A 19,192-nucleotide genomic window follows, 5' to 3' on the forward strand; every position below is an offset into this window, starting at 1 on the left:
TGGTGAGCATTGTCCTCTGGTGGACGGAAAAGTAATAGACATATTTGATAATGGAGGGCCTCCACCCGAACGCAGTCAGTGTCATTGTCCCCACATTTTCTCTTTATCCTTACACAGGAAATGTTGCTCACTGTACAGTCAGATTCAACGTTAATGATGTATCCAGTGCTTAATCATAAATGGTTGCCCTGACCCGTATGTGCCCACAAAATGACGCATTGTTGTCAGTACTGTAGGTGACCCCAGCGTTTGTATTACTATGTAAAATAAACGTATGCCCTCCAAAGCCATGCATCTCTAGGGATGGGGGGGGGGGGGGCGCTGTCTTACAAGTCGGGTACACATCAGCACTTTGAAATACAACAGCGGAAATGGATCCGCTCACAGCTTTACATTGATTAATTCAAAGGTGTCAAAAGGAAGGTCTTCCGAATGTACATTACGACAATTTAAGAGTCATGAAATTCTGCAGTGTGGCCTTGGAGCAGGAGAGGGAAGGCAATGCCAGAGAGAGAGAAAACGAGTGACGGAGAGAGAGAGAGAAAACGAGTGTGAGAGAGAGAGAGAGAGAGAGAGACCAAATCCTTTGCTTCTACTTTGCTGCCGTTTCCTCTGCTCAAGGTCAGAGAGTGCTCTGCTCGGCTCGGTGGCCGCAGCTGGTGTCTACGGGGATGTGGATTGTAATCAATTCTAACATTTCAAGGGGAAAATGATGAGAACGAGTCGCTCAAAGGAAGATAGATGAGAGAGGGCCGCCACAAACATACAGATCAATAATATGCATAGCCCAAAGGACAAAATACAATAAATAACCATTTTAATCGATGAGCTTGAATGGGATTGGAGTGGAAAGAAAAGGACAGTACTCTGAGGAATGTGCAGCGGGTGGACACAAACAGAAAGAAGGCATAGACACATCTGGCTTTCATGTTGATATCAAATGATATCAATATAACTGATCTAGAGAAGGATTCACTACGAATCCAGATAATTAAACTAGGTTAATAACATTAGATTTACATCATTTTTTTGTGTCATATAGCAGAAGCTCTTATCCAGAGCCACTTAGTGTCTCCTTCAAGTTACAGTAGTTGTTGATGCTGTTAGGACACTATTGCATAGTCGCTGTTCAGGATATCAATGCACATTCAGCCTTGAGTTTGTAAATCTACTATAAGCAATGGCTTGGTTAATTGCCATTTGAAGAAATGATTGTTTCAACCTTGTGCTCAGATGTTCATTGTGATATTATAGAGTATGCTCGTAATCCAAAGTCATATACAGGCAAGGCAACAAATGTGTCATGTAACATGCTCCTATTGGGTTTTGTAACCATGGCCATAGAACCAATTTAATTGATACAAGACCACGCCATAAATCACAAACCAAGTCACATTGACACATTAACCTTATTATCTCATGTCATCTCGCTATGACAACCATGAGAAACAGAGTGTATCGGCTTTATAGAGGTGTACACTCCATGTGGACAGATCGCCTCTTGGATCCACTCCAATCTGCCAGTCCTGACTGACTACCACTACATGGGGTTGCTCTATGGTTTCCGCTGCTCTCTCATAGCCCTGTCTTTCTGTGCTCAATGCAGCGAGACACTCTAATACCACTGGATCCCCCTATGAGGGCAGTGAAGCATAGGTGTCACTCCACAAAACCGGGTAGCGTTTCAGACAGGAGGGTTAATGCTGCGAGTCAACCGCTACAAAGTTGTGAAGGTTCAGGAGTCAGGGCTCAGGTCTGGATTTGGAGGGTACTAGGGAGGGTGGGGGTGAAAGGCTAGAGGGGTGTTGGGGGGGGGGGGGGGGGAGTCTGTGCTGGCTTCTGATTCAGTCGATGTGATGGCGGCATAAAGGCGGGTGAGAAGCTGTCAGTTCCTTTGAGACGATAATCCGAGAAATCTTTGCCAGTGACAAATGGGGCGATGGAACCTGCCATCTTGAAATTACAGAAAAAAAATGGGCAACTTCACCTGACAGCAACAAATGAGGCGTGTGCCTGGGCCCCTGCACAATCACACAGATCTAAACCCATCTGATGCCCTAATCCCCCTGAAATAACCCCACTGGGAATATCAGACAATATCCACACACCCTGTCTGAGAATGTGTGTATAAGAGAAGAATGTGTGTATGTGTGTGTGTGTGTGTGTGTGTGTGTGTGTGTGTGCGTACATGTGCACACACAAGTACGTGCTCAGTGAACTCTGTCAGACATTGTAGATGGGAGTGGCATTGAAATATGACAGTTCTCACTTCAATTGAAGTCTGCCCGTAGCCTGGGCGCTGGGAGACACAGAGAGATCACTCTCACATAGAAAAGGAGACGCTTACGGACAGAGCTCTGTTGAAATGTGATTAGAGTGACTGTCAGAAGTACGCAGCTCTCCAAAGCTTCACCTCACAGGGAGCTCAGAGGTGACTGCCTGAATGAGGCTGAAGGATTGTGGAGTGTGGGGGTTACCACCAACTTACCACTTAGCCGGAGTTGGTCAGATGGCAACTTGTGCTCCACTGCCTTGAGAAACACCCACGACAACTAACTCAATGCTCAATATGAAAGTAAGTAAGTTTCAGGGTCTTTTCAGACCCATTTGGATGCTGACAGAGTATATAAAGAGATACAGCACCATGTTCTTTGGAATGAATCATCTCTATGGTGTATTTCTAAATAAATTAACTGAAGTACACAATGAGGAGAAGTAACCAAAGGGTGCACTGTAACGCTGTGACAGGTCTGTATGAGGGTGGTGTTGTGAGTGTTTGGGGAGGATGGAGTTGACAGAGAGCGGGCTGGTGATCATGGATGAAACAGGGGGGCCTGTTATTCACAGGGCCATGACAAGGCATTCATCCTCCCATGAACTGAGTGAAGAATATAGCCGAAAAACCTCCAACTCCATCACTACCCCTGAAAATCTAAAAAATGGTTGCACTGATCCGCTAGGTGTTTATAATTCACCCTGTCCTGCCTGCCTCTCAGTAGGACTGTAAGCGTGCAGTGGAAATGAGGGGGGATTCCTGCCATCATGATTCAGGTTGGATTGAGAGAAACGTGTTGACTATACCCAATCATCCCTCCCGCTGAGTGTGACACAAAAGTTTCAGGAGCATCGGAGAGGTAGGGGGAATAAATCTTGTCATAGTTTTATTATAAAACATTGAGAAAAAGTATGAAATATTACGCTGATCATGCTCTATATTACAAGCAGCTCCCCTCTCAACCAAATGTGTTCAGTTTCTCAGATCCAATGAAACGGTAATAAATTACACTTTTCCTGTTTTTGCAGGTGAAAAGACAATAGAGCATACAACAACTGTACAGGACATGGAAAATAACAAGAACACATGTAGAATTATGCAAGGCTGATGAAAAACGCACGTAAAATCAAATATCCTCCTACAGTCCAACATGACATTTGAACGTCTATTTTGAGAGCATTCGTTCAACACCATTAAACCAGGGATAATTCACACACACAATTCACAGGGAACGGAGGCTAATTGAGTGGTTTTATAATACAGAGTGCCATTCCCGGTGGAAACCAGTTCATAAACGTGACCGTGGAAGTATAGCAGGAAAAGCAGAGGGAACAGTCAAGAGGCCATCTTTGACCCTTTTGTGAGTGTAGGTTGCAGGGATGCTGTTGAGGCCTGGTGAAGGCAGAGGAGGAAGCTGTGGTATTGGAAGGAACGGTAACCTCCCGTGATAATGACAGTGTTAGCTGTGAGCAGGTCAGAACCAGAGACAGAGAGAGCCCTGGCCAGCACTGCCACCGCTCAGGAATGTACTTCACAATCATATCAGTCTTGCTCTTTCCTTCCCTCTACAACCCAAGCCACTGATGGAGAGAAGGCTGAGGAGGAAAAACAACTCCCTGGTCATGAGTGCCCCTGACCAGACCAGACCTCTCTCCCTCTGTATGGGGCCATCCCTCTCTGGGAAGCATGTGGAGATGTAGGATCTTTATGATCGACAGCAAACAACATCCTATACTCCAGCCACGCTCTTCCTGTTTCTCTCCCTGCTGGCTGGAAGTAAGTCGCCTTTGCCATCTGTACAATTGGCTATCCCATTGCCTTCCACAGGGCCACTAGTGCAAATGGGCTTTACCATAACGTAGCTGCGATCTACAGTATTTCATAGCACTAACTGATGCTAAAAATGAAGGTGGGGGTCACGAGAGAGGGAGCGGGGGAGTGGAGGGATGCTGACATTTTCTCAAACAAACCAAACAGAGCTGGCCTGGATGGTGAGAGCAGGGGCAGAGTAAACAGAGGGAGGTATGCAGCAGTCCTTTTCAGAGGCATTTGTTGGTCTGCTCTGCTCCCCCCTAAAGCCTGTCTGCTCCCACCACGCCAGGCTCTGTGACTAATTAGCATTCTGAAAAAGTATGTCGAGAGAAAGTCGACAACCTCAACCCTGGCTACCCCCCTCCACCCACCCAACTATTCCGCCAACTCTCGCCCACCACTTCTCTCCACATCTCCCACCTGGCCAGGCAGAGGAAAGAAAGCATCTTCTCTGACCCGGCCCCATTCACAGCTCCCTTTACTAGCCTGCAGACATTGATGTTCATTAATGAGTGGTGGAAGTCTGGGGGATCCTCTGTGGCTCTACCCAGCGCTAGTTAATGATTTGGCATCATATCTACCCGGTGTGAAGGGACCTAGGTTCAGTGCTGCTGGCCCAATATACAGAGGATGTTTACTTATCATTATGATGGATGGGGGAAAGAACCTACGGTATCCCGGCAGCTGTCAGCTTTGCACCAATATTTTCACAAGACACTTGGAGGATACATTACAATATGGGTAAACAAATGTTACTTTGTCATGCACAAATAGGCATGTATTCACGACATGAAGATGTCTGGAATGTACACATGTACTGGTAGTGCTGCACCTCGTTACACAGTAAAGCACCAATTGTGAACCATGACAGATAAGAGGGACCAGGCCTGACAAGTGCATGTGAGAGTTGTGATCAAGTTTGAACGTTTTACATATACGATGTACAGTCTAACGATTGAATCTGCTGAGCTTTCGCGGTAGGCATACCTCTACATGTAAAAGAGCTGGAATCATGGTGCACATGCAGCACACAAAGCCCATGGTGCACCTGACAAACGCTAAGTAACGTGTGGGCCATAATAACTTAAAATGCAATCGGAAACCAGACGCCTTTAAATATATATTTTTTTTAAAACATCAGTGAGCTAAAAATGCAGATGTTCTTAGAGCTCTTTTGATGTCGACAACGTCTGGGCGTACAACACATGCATTTACACAGAGAGTGTCCTGCAATCATTTGTTGCACTGTATTTCCAGTTATGAGAAGACGCTGCTTTAGCATGAATGTCTTTGCCCGCATTGCCATCGTTAGCACAACGTGTCCACAAACATGGAGGTGATTCTCTTTTATTTCGCTAATCACTGTTAGTCAAGTACTCCAGGAACAAAGACTGCGCCTCAGTTCTCTTATGCATTATGGCCCAAAATGTATTTTTGAACCACAGTGTCCTTTAGAGTTGTAGCGCATATTATGCCATTTCCCTCCAATTTGCAGCTAGAGGCTCATGGGAATAAGGAGTCCTCCAATCTTATAGCTTTTTTGCCATTGCAGGACTTGCAGCACTGCTGTCCGTAGAACTTGTGATTGCACACACTGTGCTGAGGAACCAGGTGACACCAGCTGAAGAAGTCGACACAAGACTGCTCGCCTGATGGAGAGAGGATCAGGAGGATAGTGTTAATAGACGCGAGACCAGCAGAAATGTCAGACAGAACTTTACAATTGTTCCTACGAGTGGCTGAATTAGGTCACCTTTGAACGTTGGCGCAGGAGCAGGAACGTGGGCAGGAGGAGCAGGACAGAAGTGTGTGTTGCAGGCCCGGGATGTTACGGGTCTCTGGTGGTTCAGGCATCCAGCTGCAGGACGTCCCTGTCTCAGACACTGGATAGAACGGGACTGTACCCCTCCCCCACAGGATACAGAACACTGAGAGAGAGAGAGAGCGAGAGAGAGCGAGAGAGAGAGAGGTGTTGAGGATTGCGCATAGAGTAGATTACGAATGCATACACCATGTCCTTTACCTCCAAGCTATGTCTAGGGAGAGGAGAGAGAGAGAGCCTACGTGCATACAGACATCACAGGCCCGCTGATCAAGGGGAAGTCAGATGTCAGACTGTAAGAGGTTGCCTTGGTAGATACTACATACATATACATGAATATCACCCCCTTTGGGCCTAACAGCAGAGCGAGAGAGAGCGAGAGGATGCTTCACTAAATCCATACCCATTCAACATGAATCCCCATCATGTCTGGGAGAACAGGCAGGGTGGATGGAGAGTGGATATGCGTACCTGCTGCCAAGGAGAAGAGTACCAGCCCAGGACCACAGCACTGGCTGTCCTTCCTGGGGCGACAAGTCGAGGCTCTGGGCACGGCCCATTGCTGCAGGTCTGCTGGAGATCCCCAGAGAGTTTGGGAAGGTTCCTGCACCTTCTCATAGGGAAGTCTGTGTAGTCCCCCTGTGAATCCCTCTCCCCACAACGTAGCTCTCTCCTTCTGACCCCTGGGCCACAGGATGTGGAGCACTGCGGAGAGAACGGCCAGAGGGGGCACCATTAGCAAAAAGAGAGCGGAGAGAATAAGACGACGTGAGAACCCTCAGAGAGAAATACAGCTGGTCCCCCAGTGGAGCGAACAAGACAAGGTCACCCCGCATCGCCATAGCAACGGTGCTCAACTTACAAAGTGAATGTCTGAATGTCTGTAAAGTTTACATTTGGCATTGAGGCTATTTGCTTTGTTCTGACGAGGGGACACAGCATCAGCACTCTGGATGTGTATGTGTGTCACAAATGCATTTCTGTCTAGACATTTTCAATGCATGTATTGGGTTCTTTGTGCGTCGGCGTGTACAAGGTTATACAAAAGTATGTGTGGGTGTGTTTGTACAGCATGTGCGTCTGTCTGTCTGTCTCCGTGAGTCACTACCTCGCCCCAGGGTGTTGTGAACCACTGCAGCCGGTCATTCTTGGGGCAGCGGCGCAGAACGCAGGTCTCTTGGGCCTTGGGTTTGAGGTGTGGCTTACACATACTGTCCGGCACCACCACGGCCTTTACTCCGGGGTCAGTGCTCCTGCAGAACACGCCGCGCTTCCTCATCCCACGCCCACACGACTTGGAACACTGAGAGGAGAGCAGAGGAACAGAGGGTCTGGTAAACTCAGCCTGAACTCAGACTGGGAGGCAAGCTCAGAATGAGTTGTGTCTGAGCCCTGTGAAGGATGTAGTCAACAAGGGAGGTAGTCAGTGCACGGTGAAGTGCACTCTGTCTACAGTCCGAATGACCTGTGTCTAAATCGCTACAAAGAGACACTCATCTTGAGATGGCCCGAGAACTCTGAAAAACAGTGGAACATAACAGCATAGGTCAGGTATGTTCAAAGTATTGCATAAGGGAATGTCATTTTATTTGTACCATATACTGTGCACTGCTTGATAAAAAAAAAACATATACGTCAGACAATGCAGTGAAGAGAAAACGTCCCTCAGGGTATCTGCGGTATCACTGACAGACAGGCGTTTACAGAAACAGCAGGTGGAGATCCCAGTCACCACTGGCTCAGACGGAGAACAAAGTCGCTGATCATGACTAGGTATCATAGCCTCTATAAATCCAGCCATGTCAGTTTTGCCTAGCCAACTCTAAAACTGAGGGACTCACAATAATGGTGTGTGATTAATGATGATAATATGATTGAAATAGTTCTGTTATATAGTACTGTTCTCAGGCCAGTGAGTACGCAATTAACCATGTGTCCAGCAGAGGGCGGGGAAGTGTTTTCTCCATGCAATAGGCCACCACAGACATTTGCTTATCAATTGCAGCGTTACCTGACATATCTCAAAGTCCTATATTATCAAACTAAGAGATTTCCTCCAGAAATATCAAAATGTAAAATGTATATAAAATGTAATGGCAGTATGTGGGCATGTCGTGCAGTGTGGCCTACCTGTGACCAGACCCCAGAGCTCCACTCAGGTGGGCAAGCCTGGTTGTGGCAAGGCAGCACCTGGGCCGGGGCGATGACGGGGCACAGGGAGTGAGCCACCACCTCCTCTCGCTGGTACGTCACCTTATGCAAGCACTGGATGTGACGTGTCTGTTGGCCGCCCCCACAGGACTGACTGCAGGGCCCCCAGTTCCCTGTCGTCCAGCTGAGGAGAGAAATGGAGAGAGAGACGTGTCAGCCCATGTAGCAAACCAACAAACGCTCCTTGAAAAAGAGTGACTGAATTATGAGAAACAGAATGGTGGTAAACCTCTTAGAGTGACTCATAAACCTGCACGTGATCTCACAGTCACATATACACACACTCTGCAGAATAACTGCTGTACTCAGCACAGTCAGCAGGGAACCTATCCAAACAGATGATTTGGCTGTATACTTTCCGCTCCTAACCTCTGTCATAAGCGTGTCAACCACATGACGCAGATCCCTAATCACAGCAAGGAACCACAGATTTCCTACATTTATTTTGGGTCTAAACACAGCCATCACTCTCTACTCTGTGCCCACAGGAAGGACAGAGACACACGCACACACATACAGGTATATACACATGCACCCACACTCACACAAACATACTGCACATGTGCGGTAACAGCATCAGTCTATGCACGCAGCACACACACGAGAATCTTAACATAAACATTACATCCCTGGGGCAGACCTCCCAGCCACCCCGGACCTCTACACCAGGCGGTGTCAGAGGAAGGCCCTAAAAATGGTCAAAGCCTCCTGCCACCCAAGTCATAGACTGTTCTCTCTGCTACCGCACGGCAAACTGTACCGATGCACCAAGTCTGGAACCAACAGGACCCTGAACAGCTTCTAACCCCCAAGACATAAGACTGCTAAATAGCTAGCCAAATGATCTGCGTTGACAATTTCTGCACTGATTTTTTTTTTTTTTGACTCATCACATACGCTGCTGCCACTGTTTATTATCTGCCCCTTTATTCCTAGTTGTATGTACATATCTACCTCAATGACCTCGTCCCCCTACACATCAACTCAATACTGGTACCCCGTGTATATAGCCAAGTCATTGTTACTAATTGTGTAACTATTGTTACTTTTATCATTGCGTGTTTTACTTTTCTATTATTTCTCTATTTTTTTCGTCTCTCTCTGCATTGTTGGGAAGGGCCCGTAAGTAAGCATTTCACTGTGAGTCAACACCTGTTGTTTACGAAGTATGCGATTAATACTTTTGTGGTTTGATTTGTGTACAACATACTTAAACACTGCAAGGTTTCCTCCATACAGTATGAGGCTAACCTTATGCACCCGACTCTCACCTTCAGTTAACCCCTTAGCCCAACTCTCCTCTCCCCTGGCCTAGTCTGGCTGTAGGGAGGGACAGGATGCTACACTCAGTGTCTCCAAGTTGCGGCCTTCTGGTATCTCTGGATCATTCTCAGCCTCTGATGAAAGCAGCCTGCCTCGAAAATAGACTGTGTCTTGGCATTTTGGGGCAAAGGGAGATTTAGCGCAAATGACTGCTCTGACAACCACAGGACCAGGGGCAAGGAGGACGGACAGCTGACTCAGTCGAGTTCTGAAGCTCCGGTGCCGACCAGCCACTCCTACTGCCCTTCTGGCAGACCTTTCATTTCCCTTCAAACCCAGCTCTGATAAATAAGAGAGAAGGCTAAACTGCAATTTTGAGGGGAGAAACACGACCCGTCTAGCAAAGCACCGGTTCAGATTTATATTCTCTCTTTTTTCCACTGCAATATAAATAAAAATATGTGCTTCAATGTTGGCTTAGCTGTAATTTGTGTTTCTGGAATCTTTCAATAACTCGCATGTGTCCAGCCATACATTTTAACTTGAAAAATGTTGGGAATATTGAGAAATACTGGATGGCTTTACATTCATGCAGCGGTTACATTTTACTGTCATGGTAGGGGTTGCATTTCGCTGGCATACGTTGACTTTTCATCGGATGCATAATCTGATCGACAAATTACTGCACTAACAATCTGTTCAAGTGTAACGTAAGCAGTGAAAGATCTCGCACAGCAACCAAAAGCACCTCAGGTTAGAACTTCAAGCACCATTCTAAACAGCAGTCTCTCTGAGCACCTCCTCCTCCTCCTCCTCCTCCTCCTCCCTGCTCTGGGCCTGCCTGCTGATGTCTCCCCGTTTCTCCCATTGTTTAGTGCACGTGCCACAACTACCCAGGAAGAGCCAGGTAAGTAACTCTACAGCTGCAGCCTGCCTACGCGGATCTTCTTCAGAGCATTAAATAAACTATAAACTAAATAAACAATCGAGTCAAGTAAATAGAAAGGGAAGCAGAAGGAACATTCAGAAAGACAGACAGAAGAAAGTAGAGAGAGAGAGAGAGAGAGTAGAAACGGACGCAGCAGGGGAACTGTAAAACTCTTTAAGGCATTAACAGTCATCTCTCCGGTGACATCCTAGGCTGGCAGATAAAGTTGGCTGCTAGAAGGCCCCGTGGTGTTTGATCTCACCATGCCCCATACTGCACAGAAGCCAGTGGCCCTTGCAGGCAAGCCTGCATTGTCTGGTTGAGGCTGGGGCCCGAGACCAGTGCTGGGGTTGCTGGATTCCTGGCTGGCTAGACTGATCTGGCCCTGTGGGGATCCAGACTCTCTCTCTATAATAAAACATGGACAGACCTGTCAGAACTACAGATAGTCGCTGGAAAGAGGCCTCTTTTACGCGCCTCCTTTTCTGTTTTTGATAGCATGCCCGTACAGTTTGGAAGTATTTATAAAAGGTATCCCATAAATCCTGACACTTAATCAGCGGGAAACATGGTCCACTGATTCAGGAGTCTGGTACTGATGGACAGGACTCTTGCTCTTGGATTTATGTTGATGATATCATTCACCTGGACGGCACACTTCCTCTCCAGCTCACACGGGGGGGGGGGGGGTCATTAGTGGTCTGGTCCATTTAAACTTTTCCCCTGATAGCAGATATAGTCTGACCCAGATTACAGGGAAGAAACCCCCTCTCAAATGGTGGGAGCCTCGCAGAAAAACAGTGGCAGCGTGTTTTAAGTTGTAACTGATAGCTGGCTGGTTATTAACCCTCACAGGCGGGGCAGCACAGCCTCGGGTCTTAGCCTTCTATAAAGTGACGGAGCCGCCTGTGGAAATGTGAAGTGGCAAAAAAATGTGACCGCGGCACATACCACAGAAGAAGGGAAGGTGATCTCTGTGGTATGTGCTGCTGTCCAATTTTGGCGACGTTAGTCCCCTGAGCACAGAAGAACGTGAGTGGTGTAAGTGGTCTAGCACCAGGCCTACAACATGTCTGAGCGATAATGACGTAGAATAGAATGATGTACCAACGCACTCCGCAAGATGCAACAGTACCGTACTCACACAACAACACACACAGCAAAGGCGCTCACTGACTCCCAGCAGGCTTAGAGTTGTTTTACAATCACCCACTGTTATTGAACGATTTGTCAAGGACAGGGAAAGCTGCACGGGTTACTATTGTTTCTTTAAGGATGTCATATGGTCCTGATTTCCACCTCACCCACCATCACTCATATACGCTGTACTGTAACGTGAATGTGGGGGTGGGACTTCAGACAACACAGGCAGACAACAACGAGGAGAGGATGACAGGCGGGTGGAGAGAGAGAAGGCGTTTCTCATCTCTTTGTCAGTGTGTCGGGCTCAAAGATTCTCTCTACTGACGGGTTCATGGCTGTTCCTTTTGATGCAGGAGCATCGTAAATCGAGCCAGTCCCATAGGAGCTGAATGGATTGTCACTGGAGCAGAGCTCAAAGTGAAGTCCATTCAATATGCCAATTTGCAAAGTTGAGAATAGTATCCAGTGACTGAAGAAAATGGCTGGTGTCTGAAATAAATTCCCCGAAGGATGAGACCAACCAAAATGTCTGAAAGGATTGCTGGTGCCCAGTAAGTGTCTGGAAATTACTTTTACTGGTCTGTCGTGGTTGTAGAAAATTGTTGACTATCCCAATTTAGCAGACAGTCGTTAATAATGGGCTACTAAATTTGTCTGTGATCTCTGTCTGGCTTTTTCTAGCATCTTCCTTCTTTCTCTCCGGTGGCGAAGACCGGCCATTGAGGATAAGCGAGAGGCTGCGGTGATCTTCTTTCAGAGCTGTCTCTGAGCTGAACCTTATCGGTGCGAGCAGTCCTCAGACGGCCAGGCAGAGTGAAACTGAGCATGAGTGGGGGGATGGGGCAGCTCTCCGCGGCCTAGAAGCTGTGGCTTTGAGCAGGGGCCAGCGCTGGGAATAGCAGGCCGGGCCTGCCCCTGTCTGGAGGGTATGTTAATCCTGTTTGGTTTGGGAGCCGGAGCCTTGGGTAGGGAACGTACGGGGCTCTCCAGCAGGACGCGACAGGGAAAGATGGCTGAGTAGTCCCTGCCCACAGTAAAGAGACCACACCAGCATCCCAGACCCAAGCCACAGCAGCTCGCCAGTGGAACTACTGCACAGAAAGTAGGCTGAGGTTGTGGTATGAGTCTGTCAGAAAGAGGGAGAGAGAGACAGAGAAAGACAGACAGACAGACAGACAGACAGACAGACAGACAGACAGACAGACAGACAGACAGAAAGAGAAAGAGAAAGAGAAAGAGAGAGTTAATTACTAGGCTGGGCAGGGCTGCGTGTTGCACAGGTGAGAGCTGAGCACTGGTCTGGTCTGAGGGTTGCACTGTGTCGAGTTGACTTGGGTCCGCTGATCTTGAAAACAGATGGCCTTTGTTGAGATCTGACCTGAAAGGGAGAAAAAGAGAGAGAGAAAGAGAGCGAGGCAGAAAGACATCATTCTTATCAGTTTTCCTTGTGTTTTACAACCACTGAAAAGGTCACACAAAGCCCACTCTCTTCTCCCGCCTGGGCAACACGGGAGGGCTTGACAACTAAAGTAAAGTATGAACGAAATAGTGACAGGGTGCAGATAGCGATCTCTGCTCTAAGCTTGTCTAGAGCTCTCTGTCTGCTGTCACCCTCCCTACTGGGATAAAGTGAATGGAGTAAGCGAGCCACTGATCCAGGCTCACATATAACAACACACACACATTCGCTGACATACATTGATGAGTGAATAGGACAGAGTACTCAGGGAGGTCTGTAAAAGGACCAAGGGAGACCGTGCAACCTTTTCACTGCCGCTTACAAAGATGCTTTTGATAAGCCAGAACGCACTTCCTGCCACCCCAATGTACCACACGCACACACACACACACACACACACACACACACACTTCTCTCATCCAAGGCTCACCTCCAGCACACGGGGCAGAGCAGTCGGAGCGAACCACTCCCCATGTGTAGTTGGGTTTCCTCTCACTGCGAGGCAAGGTGTACTCCCACACCACACCCGGGTTCTTACCCTGCAGCAGGATCTGAGGGAGAGGGAGAGAGGGGGGATATGACAGTGAGGTAATGGATCCGTCTTAGCACCTTGACAAGTGTGGTTAGCAGTCATTCCCCTCCCCTGCCAAAACAGACAAGTCTAAGCATACCCTGAAGTGGTTCCAAGCAATGGACCATAGAGAATGACAATGAAACACTAAGACAAGTGAAGTGGCAGGAAACTGGTGACTTGGTGACAATGGCGTTGTGGAACTGTGTGTGTGTGTGTGTGTGTGTGTGTGTGTGTGTGTGTGTGTGTGTCTTTGTATGTGTGTGTCTGTGTGTGGCCCTTGTGAGGGTCCGATAGACAAAGCTCTGTGACTGAACCGAAAAGTGACCGCTTGGCAGACCTAGATGTTGGGTCATGGAGCACAGGCTGGGGTTGCTTCTAACGGAGTGGAAAGCTCTCAAAATGAAGGGCTGCTTTGTTCTCCATAGACTTGGCCAAAACTTTTTGGGGACAATATTCAAACCAAACTGAGGGATTTGTTGACAATGACCAGCAGTGACACTGACTTAATAGATTTAGGCATATGCAAGCAAATAGCAAATTCTTTACCTGTGACAAGTAAGTGTTTCTCATATCAAAATGCTAACATTTGTCTCAAATGTTGTTTTGTATGTGACCCAGTAATAGAATGTCGAGTTCTGTTTCTGTATTAAATTGTGTTTATTTATTAAAGCACTCACTCCCTGAACTTGCTTCCCGACTCTCAGCATCGTTACAGTTAAGCTGACCCCCAGAGCTTCCAGGCTAACTATGTTGCCCTGGAGCTATGCCATTGGACCCTTCACGCTAGCATGTCCACGGCCGGTCCAAATTTACATCAGGCACGGCAAACACAAGTTCCAGAACGTGGCCCCGGTGGCTCCCCTGTCCATCTGGAGCACAGAAAGCCACCTGACATCAGACACAATATGAGACAGCCCTCCCTGATCCTGCCTGCCTGTGAAAGTCCACAGCCCTAACTGCCCTCTCCCCACCTCCACCTACATCCAAGCCTCAACCAAATTCACAGTTTTTTTATTGTTATTTTTTATTTCACTTTAATTTAGCCAGGTAGGCCAGTTGAGAACAAGTTCTCATTTACAACTGCGACCTGGCCAAGATAAAGCAAAGCAGTGCGACACAAACAACACAGAGTTACACATGGGATAAACATTACTAAACATATATATAAACATTAGCACAGTACTATCTTTTATCGATGGCGGTTATGATATCATTTCACACCTTGAACGTGGCTGAGGTGCACCCATGACCAGCTCGGAAACCAGAGGTACGGTGGGATAGTGGAGAAGGTACGGTGGGATTCAAAATGGTCGGTGATCTGTTTGTTAATCTTCTTGATACTACCCATCCCGCATGTGGGAGCGTAATCATCGCCTCAAACGAATTAGCATAAAGCAGCGGACATAAATATCCCTAGAAAATGTTCCTATTCATGAAAATCACAAATGAAATATATTGAAACACAGCTTAGCCTTTTATTAATCACACTGTCATCTCAGATGTTCAAAATATGCTTTACAGCCAACGCTAGACAAGCATTTGTGTAAGTTTATCATAGCCTAGCATAGCATTATGCCCTGCCGGCAGCAGGCAACATTTTCACGAAAATAAGAAAAGCAATCAAATTAAATAATTTACCTTTGAAGAACTTCGGATGTTTTCACTCAGGAAACTCCCAGTTAGATAGCAAATGTTCCTTTTTTCCAAAAATATAATTTTTGTAGGCGAAATAGCTCCCGTTTGTTCTTCACGTTTGGCTGAGAAATCGACCAGAAAATGTGATCACTACAACGCCAAACTTTTTTCCAAATTAGCTCCATAATATCGACAGAAACATGGCAAACGTTGTTTAGAATCAATCCTCAAGGTGTTTTTCACATATCTATTCGATAATATATCCGTCGGGACAATTGGTTTCTCATTAGAAGCGATTGGAATAATGGCTACCTCAGTACTTTACGGAAGATTTTCTGTGGGAGCCATCATGTGACCACTTGCTCAATGTGGTCCCTTACGGCTATTCTTGAACATAAATGAGTAAAAAGACATCACAATGCTGTAGACACCTTGGGGAATATGTAGAAAACGTAAGCTCATTCGTAGCCCATTCACAGCCATATAAGGTGTCATTGGCATGCAGCGCTTTCAAAATATGGGGCACTTCCTGATTGGATTTTTGTCTGGGTTTCGCCTGTAACATCAGTTCTGTTGCACTCACAGACAATATCTTTGCAGTTTTGGAAACGTTAGAGTGTTTTCTATCCAAAGCTGTCAATTATATGCATAGTCGAGCATCTTGTCGTGACAAAATATCCCGTTTAAAACGGGAACGTTTTTTTATCCAAAAATGAAAATACTGCCCCCTAGTTACAAAAGGTTAACTTGGCATTCAAAGACTTTAGAAAGGCAGGGTAGGATAGATGTAGGTCTGTAACAGTTTGGGTCTAGAGTGTCTCCCCCTTCGAAGAGGCAGCTTTCCTATCTTTAGGGATCTCAAAAGACACGAAAGAGAGGTTGAACAGGCTAGTAATAGGGGTTGCAACGATTGCGGCGGATAATTTTAGAAAGAGAGGGTCCAGATTGTCTAGCCCAGCTGATTTTTAGGGGTCCAGATTTTGCAGCTCCTTCAGAACATCAGCTATCTGGATCTGGGTGAAGGAGAAGTGGGGAGGCTTGGGCAAGTTGCTGTGGGGGGTGCAGAGCTGTTGGCAGGGGTAGCCAGGTGGAAAGCATGGCCAGCCGTAGAAAAATGCGGTGCTTGACTGCTCTCTGATATGCCACAGTGGTTTCAAACAGACAAAAACCAACAATCTAACAACATCTCAATTTTCCATTCTCACATAATTAGAGTAGATTAATGCCTATGAAAATAATCATTAATACTTTGTCCCAGGGTATATTATTCATTTCACTGTAGCTCTCATTAGGCTAAGGGGAAAATGATGATGAATTACAGTGTGGCAGACATGGCTACAACTCCCCAGCATCACCTGCTGCCTGCCTGTTGCCCAGGTCCACAATCCTCTGCTCTCGACTGGCGTGACCCCACCGAACACTTTGCCACAAGAATGTGAATACAGAGAATAAGCCCTATTCTATTTCAAATAACATCCCAAGAGCTCACCATATGTTATGTCTCGTTTCTCTCCGCCTTTCTCCTTCCATTCTCCTGTCTGATTAGGCTATATACATGAACACTGTCAGAGTTTACCCTCACCACTCTTCAACATTTGTTTTCATAAATTGTTTCTAGCTGAGTCAGGGTCTCAGAACATTCAATAATGTTCTAGTTTTCCACGACAGCATAAAATATCTGCCAGGCTCAGTGGAAATCAGTCTCCTTCCCCTTCTGTTGCGTTTCTAATTTGGAACGTATTTAAGTCTCTCTCTCAGTGCCCTGACCCAAGCTTTCCAGATCTATACAGTTCAATTGCAGAATTATTTTAATCTTTTAATCTGTGTCCCTCTCTCTTCTTTTTGTAATTACGGAACATACTTAGAGAGATTAATGTCCTCTCATTTGCAGATCAGCGACCTGCTACTGCTAACCCTGCTAGTGGACACATGACTCTCAGGCTTCATGGGAGAAAACCAAGTCAGTGCAGAGAGCAGCATTGCTGTTACCACGCTGAGAATGGAGCACTAAGCACTTTAAAGTCGATCAAATCAGGTCAGTTCAACTGTGTGTGGTGATGTAAAGCTAACAAAAACACATGTCTACATTGGAACTACATGGTCAAATCCCCCCTTTCTGCAAAATGACAAAAATTACTAAAAGGCATTCCAGAGATTTCACTATGGCATTTCTCGTATATTTATAGGCACCGTTTAAACTTCAGCTCTCAGTTCACAGGTAGCCCGATGGCCGAGGGCTTTGTCCAAACTAGCTTTTACATGACTTTCACCTTGCCTTTGGTGGATAGATAACAAACCAAACTTTCTAAACTCACCTGGTTTTCCCCCTCTGTTTCTAAGTTCAAAGGGCATGTGAAAAAAGCTTGCCATCGTTTACATAGCTATCTGGGGAATATATCCTCTACCTCTCAACACCCTAACCCTTAAATATACAAACTAAAGCATGACCAACCTTGAGAGTCACTTATTCACCAAGGACAATCAATGACATTCAGCTGTCAGGATCTTAATTTCTATTCTTTTCGACCATCAGTTGCAGCAATGTGCGACGACAAGTAATGGCTCGCTTTTACCTCAGAGCTTAGGCCTCTGCTCTGACAGACAAAGATAATACATAAGAATTTGCCGAGCGTGTGCAAACTGTGCAGTGTCTGTGTCCAACCAGCTGCTAATTCTACAACTTTATTAACAGCATGTTTTAAAAGGAAAATACTACAGCATAGGATCACATACTAGGGCCTGTGACACATAAGGTGAGGGGACCGCTTTGACCTGGACGGAATATGGAAGCATGATAGCCCGTTTAGCCTAATGGACCCCCTTTTTTTTCTCTCTCTCTCTCTCTCTCTCTCTCTGTCTGTCTGTTGGCCAGCGCTTTGAGATGCCTGACACCTCTCCCCGCTACTCTATTGAAGTTAAAGCCGCCGGCCTGGTTTCAGATAAATCTTGCGGAATGTGCCGATTTGGTTTCTTCTTTTGCATGAAGTGCACGATTCTGGAAGTTCAAAGCGCATGGCGAGCTGTTTGAACCCCAGACCTCTTGATTTTGGAGATGAAAGCCCCGACGACATCAGAATCAGGACACAATTAATCCTGAACAGTAGCGTTACTCCGATGTACCACTCGTTGTTATTGGGAGTTTTCTATTTTTTTCCCGCCCACCCTGCACTACAGCCCGGCCTTGTTTTCATCTGAGTGAGCGTCCGAGCGCTGTGCCAAGGCCCTGTCACCGCTAATTCGCTAACGGACGTCAGGGCAGACGGGGACGGAGGGGCAGCTTACTTCAAAGACCAGGGTCTCATTAGTGGGTCCGGCCGCGTACAGGCTCTCTGGGCGGTTGAAAGAGCGCTGATAGTCAAACACCGTCCCACCGAACTGGAACTTTCCAGGCCAGTCCACCGTCCAGTCCCCTGTCAGATAGTACTTCCTCTTCAGGGTGCGTACAGCCAGGTAGCTGGTGGAGATCTCCATCTCCTGAACATGGATGCTCCGCGCTCCAGGTGGGATGGTCACCATGGTGTAGTATTCTGAACAGGGAGAGAAAGAGCTCATTTACCATCTTTTTTTCAACATGGCAATACACATTACAGTGGAAACACAGAGCACAATTTGTATAATAATCCTATACAAGCAACAGACTGTCATGGGTATATTCAAGTATTCTATTGGGATGAATTCTCATCAAGACCAAACACAAAAAAAAGTAGATTACCAGTGCAAAAAAAACCTTCAAACTAAAAACTTTCCCTGGTTTTAATCTTACCTTTGTGCATTGAATTACAAAGTGTTTTTTTTTTTAACATGATCATATGGTGCCATGTTTTCAGTAAAGAGGTGAGACGGTAAGCTTAATTCACTGAGACAGCATAAACCATTATAACTCTCTGCAGTACACAGCTGCCCTGGTGTAACGACGCATGCAAGCTGCCACATAAATAACTTTCCACTATATTAGTAGCAACCCCAGCCTGTGCTCCATGACCCAACATCTAGGTCTGCCAAGCGGTCACTTTTCGGTTCAGTCACAGAGCTTTTTCTATTGGACCCTTAAAGGGCCACACACAGTGATC

The 19,192-nt window shown here is 46.5% G+C and overlaps 1 protein-coding gene across 1 annotated transcript in view; it reads right to left on the reverse strand.

The window, feature by feature from the left end:
* Nucleotides 1–3,174: 3,174 nt before the first annotated feature.
* The window catches only part of LOC139385162 (A disintegrin and metalloproteinase with thrombospondin motifs 18-like), a 50,720-nt gene continuing 34,702 nt past the window's right edge, over nucleotides 3,175–19,192 (reverse strand). Inside the window, exons 16-23 of the mRNA XM_071130247.1 lie at nucleotides 18,405–18,649; nucleotides 13,344–13,464; nucleotides 12,706–12,832; nucleotides 8,040–8,244; nucleotides 7,018–7,212; nucleotides 6,381–6,614; nucleotides 5,841–6,015; nucleotides 3,175–5,736 (exon numbers count right to left, since the gene is read on the reverse strand). Coding sequence (XP_070986348.1) covers nucleotides 5,591–5,736; nucleotides 5,841–6,015; nucleotides 6,381–6,614; nucleotides 7,018–7,212; nucleotides 8,040–8,244; nucleotides 12,706–12,832; nucleotides 13,344–13,464; nucleotides 18,405–18,649 — 1,448 coding nt within the window. The 3' untranslated portion in view covers nucleotides 3,175–5,590. The remainder of the gene's footprint in view (nucleotides 5,737–5,840; nucleotides 6,016–6,380; nucleotides 6,615–7,017; nucleotides 7,213–8,039; nucleotides 8,245–12,705; nucleotides 12,833–13,343; nucleotides 13,465–18,404; nucleotides 18,650–19,192) is intronic.

Source organism: Oncorhynchus clarkii, chromosome 26 (genome assembly GCF_045791955.1).
Source record: "Oncorhynchus clarkii lewisi isolate Uvic-CL-2024 chromosome 26, UVic_Ocla_1.0, whole genome shotgun sequence".
In the NCBI taxonomy this organism is placed as follows: domain Eukaryota; kingdom Metazoa; phylum Chordata; class Actinopteri; order Salmoniformes; family Salmonidae; genus Oncorhynchus; species Oncorhynchus clarkii.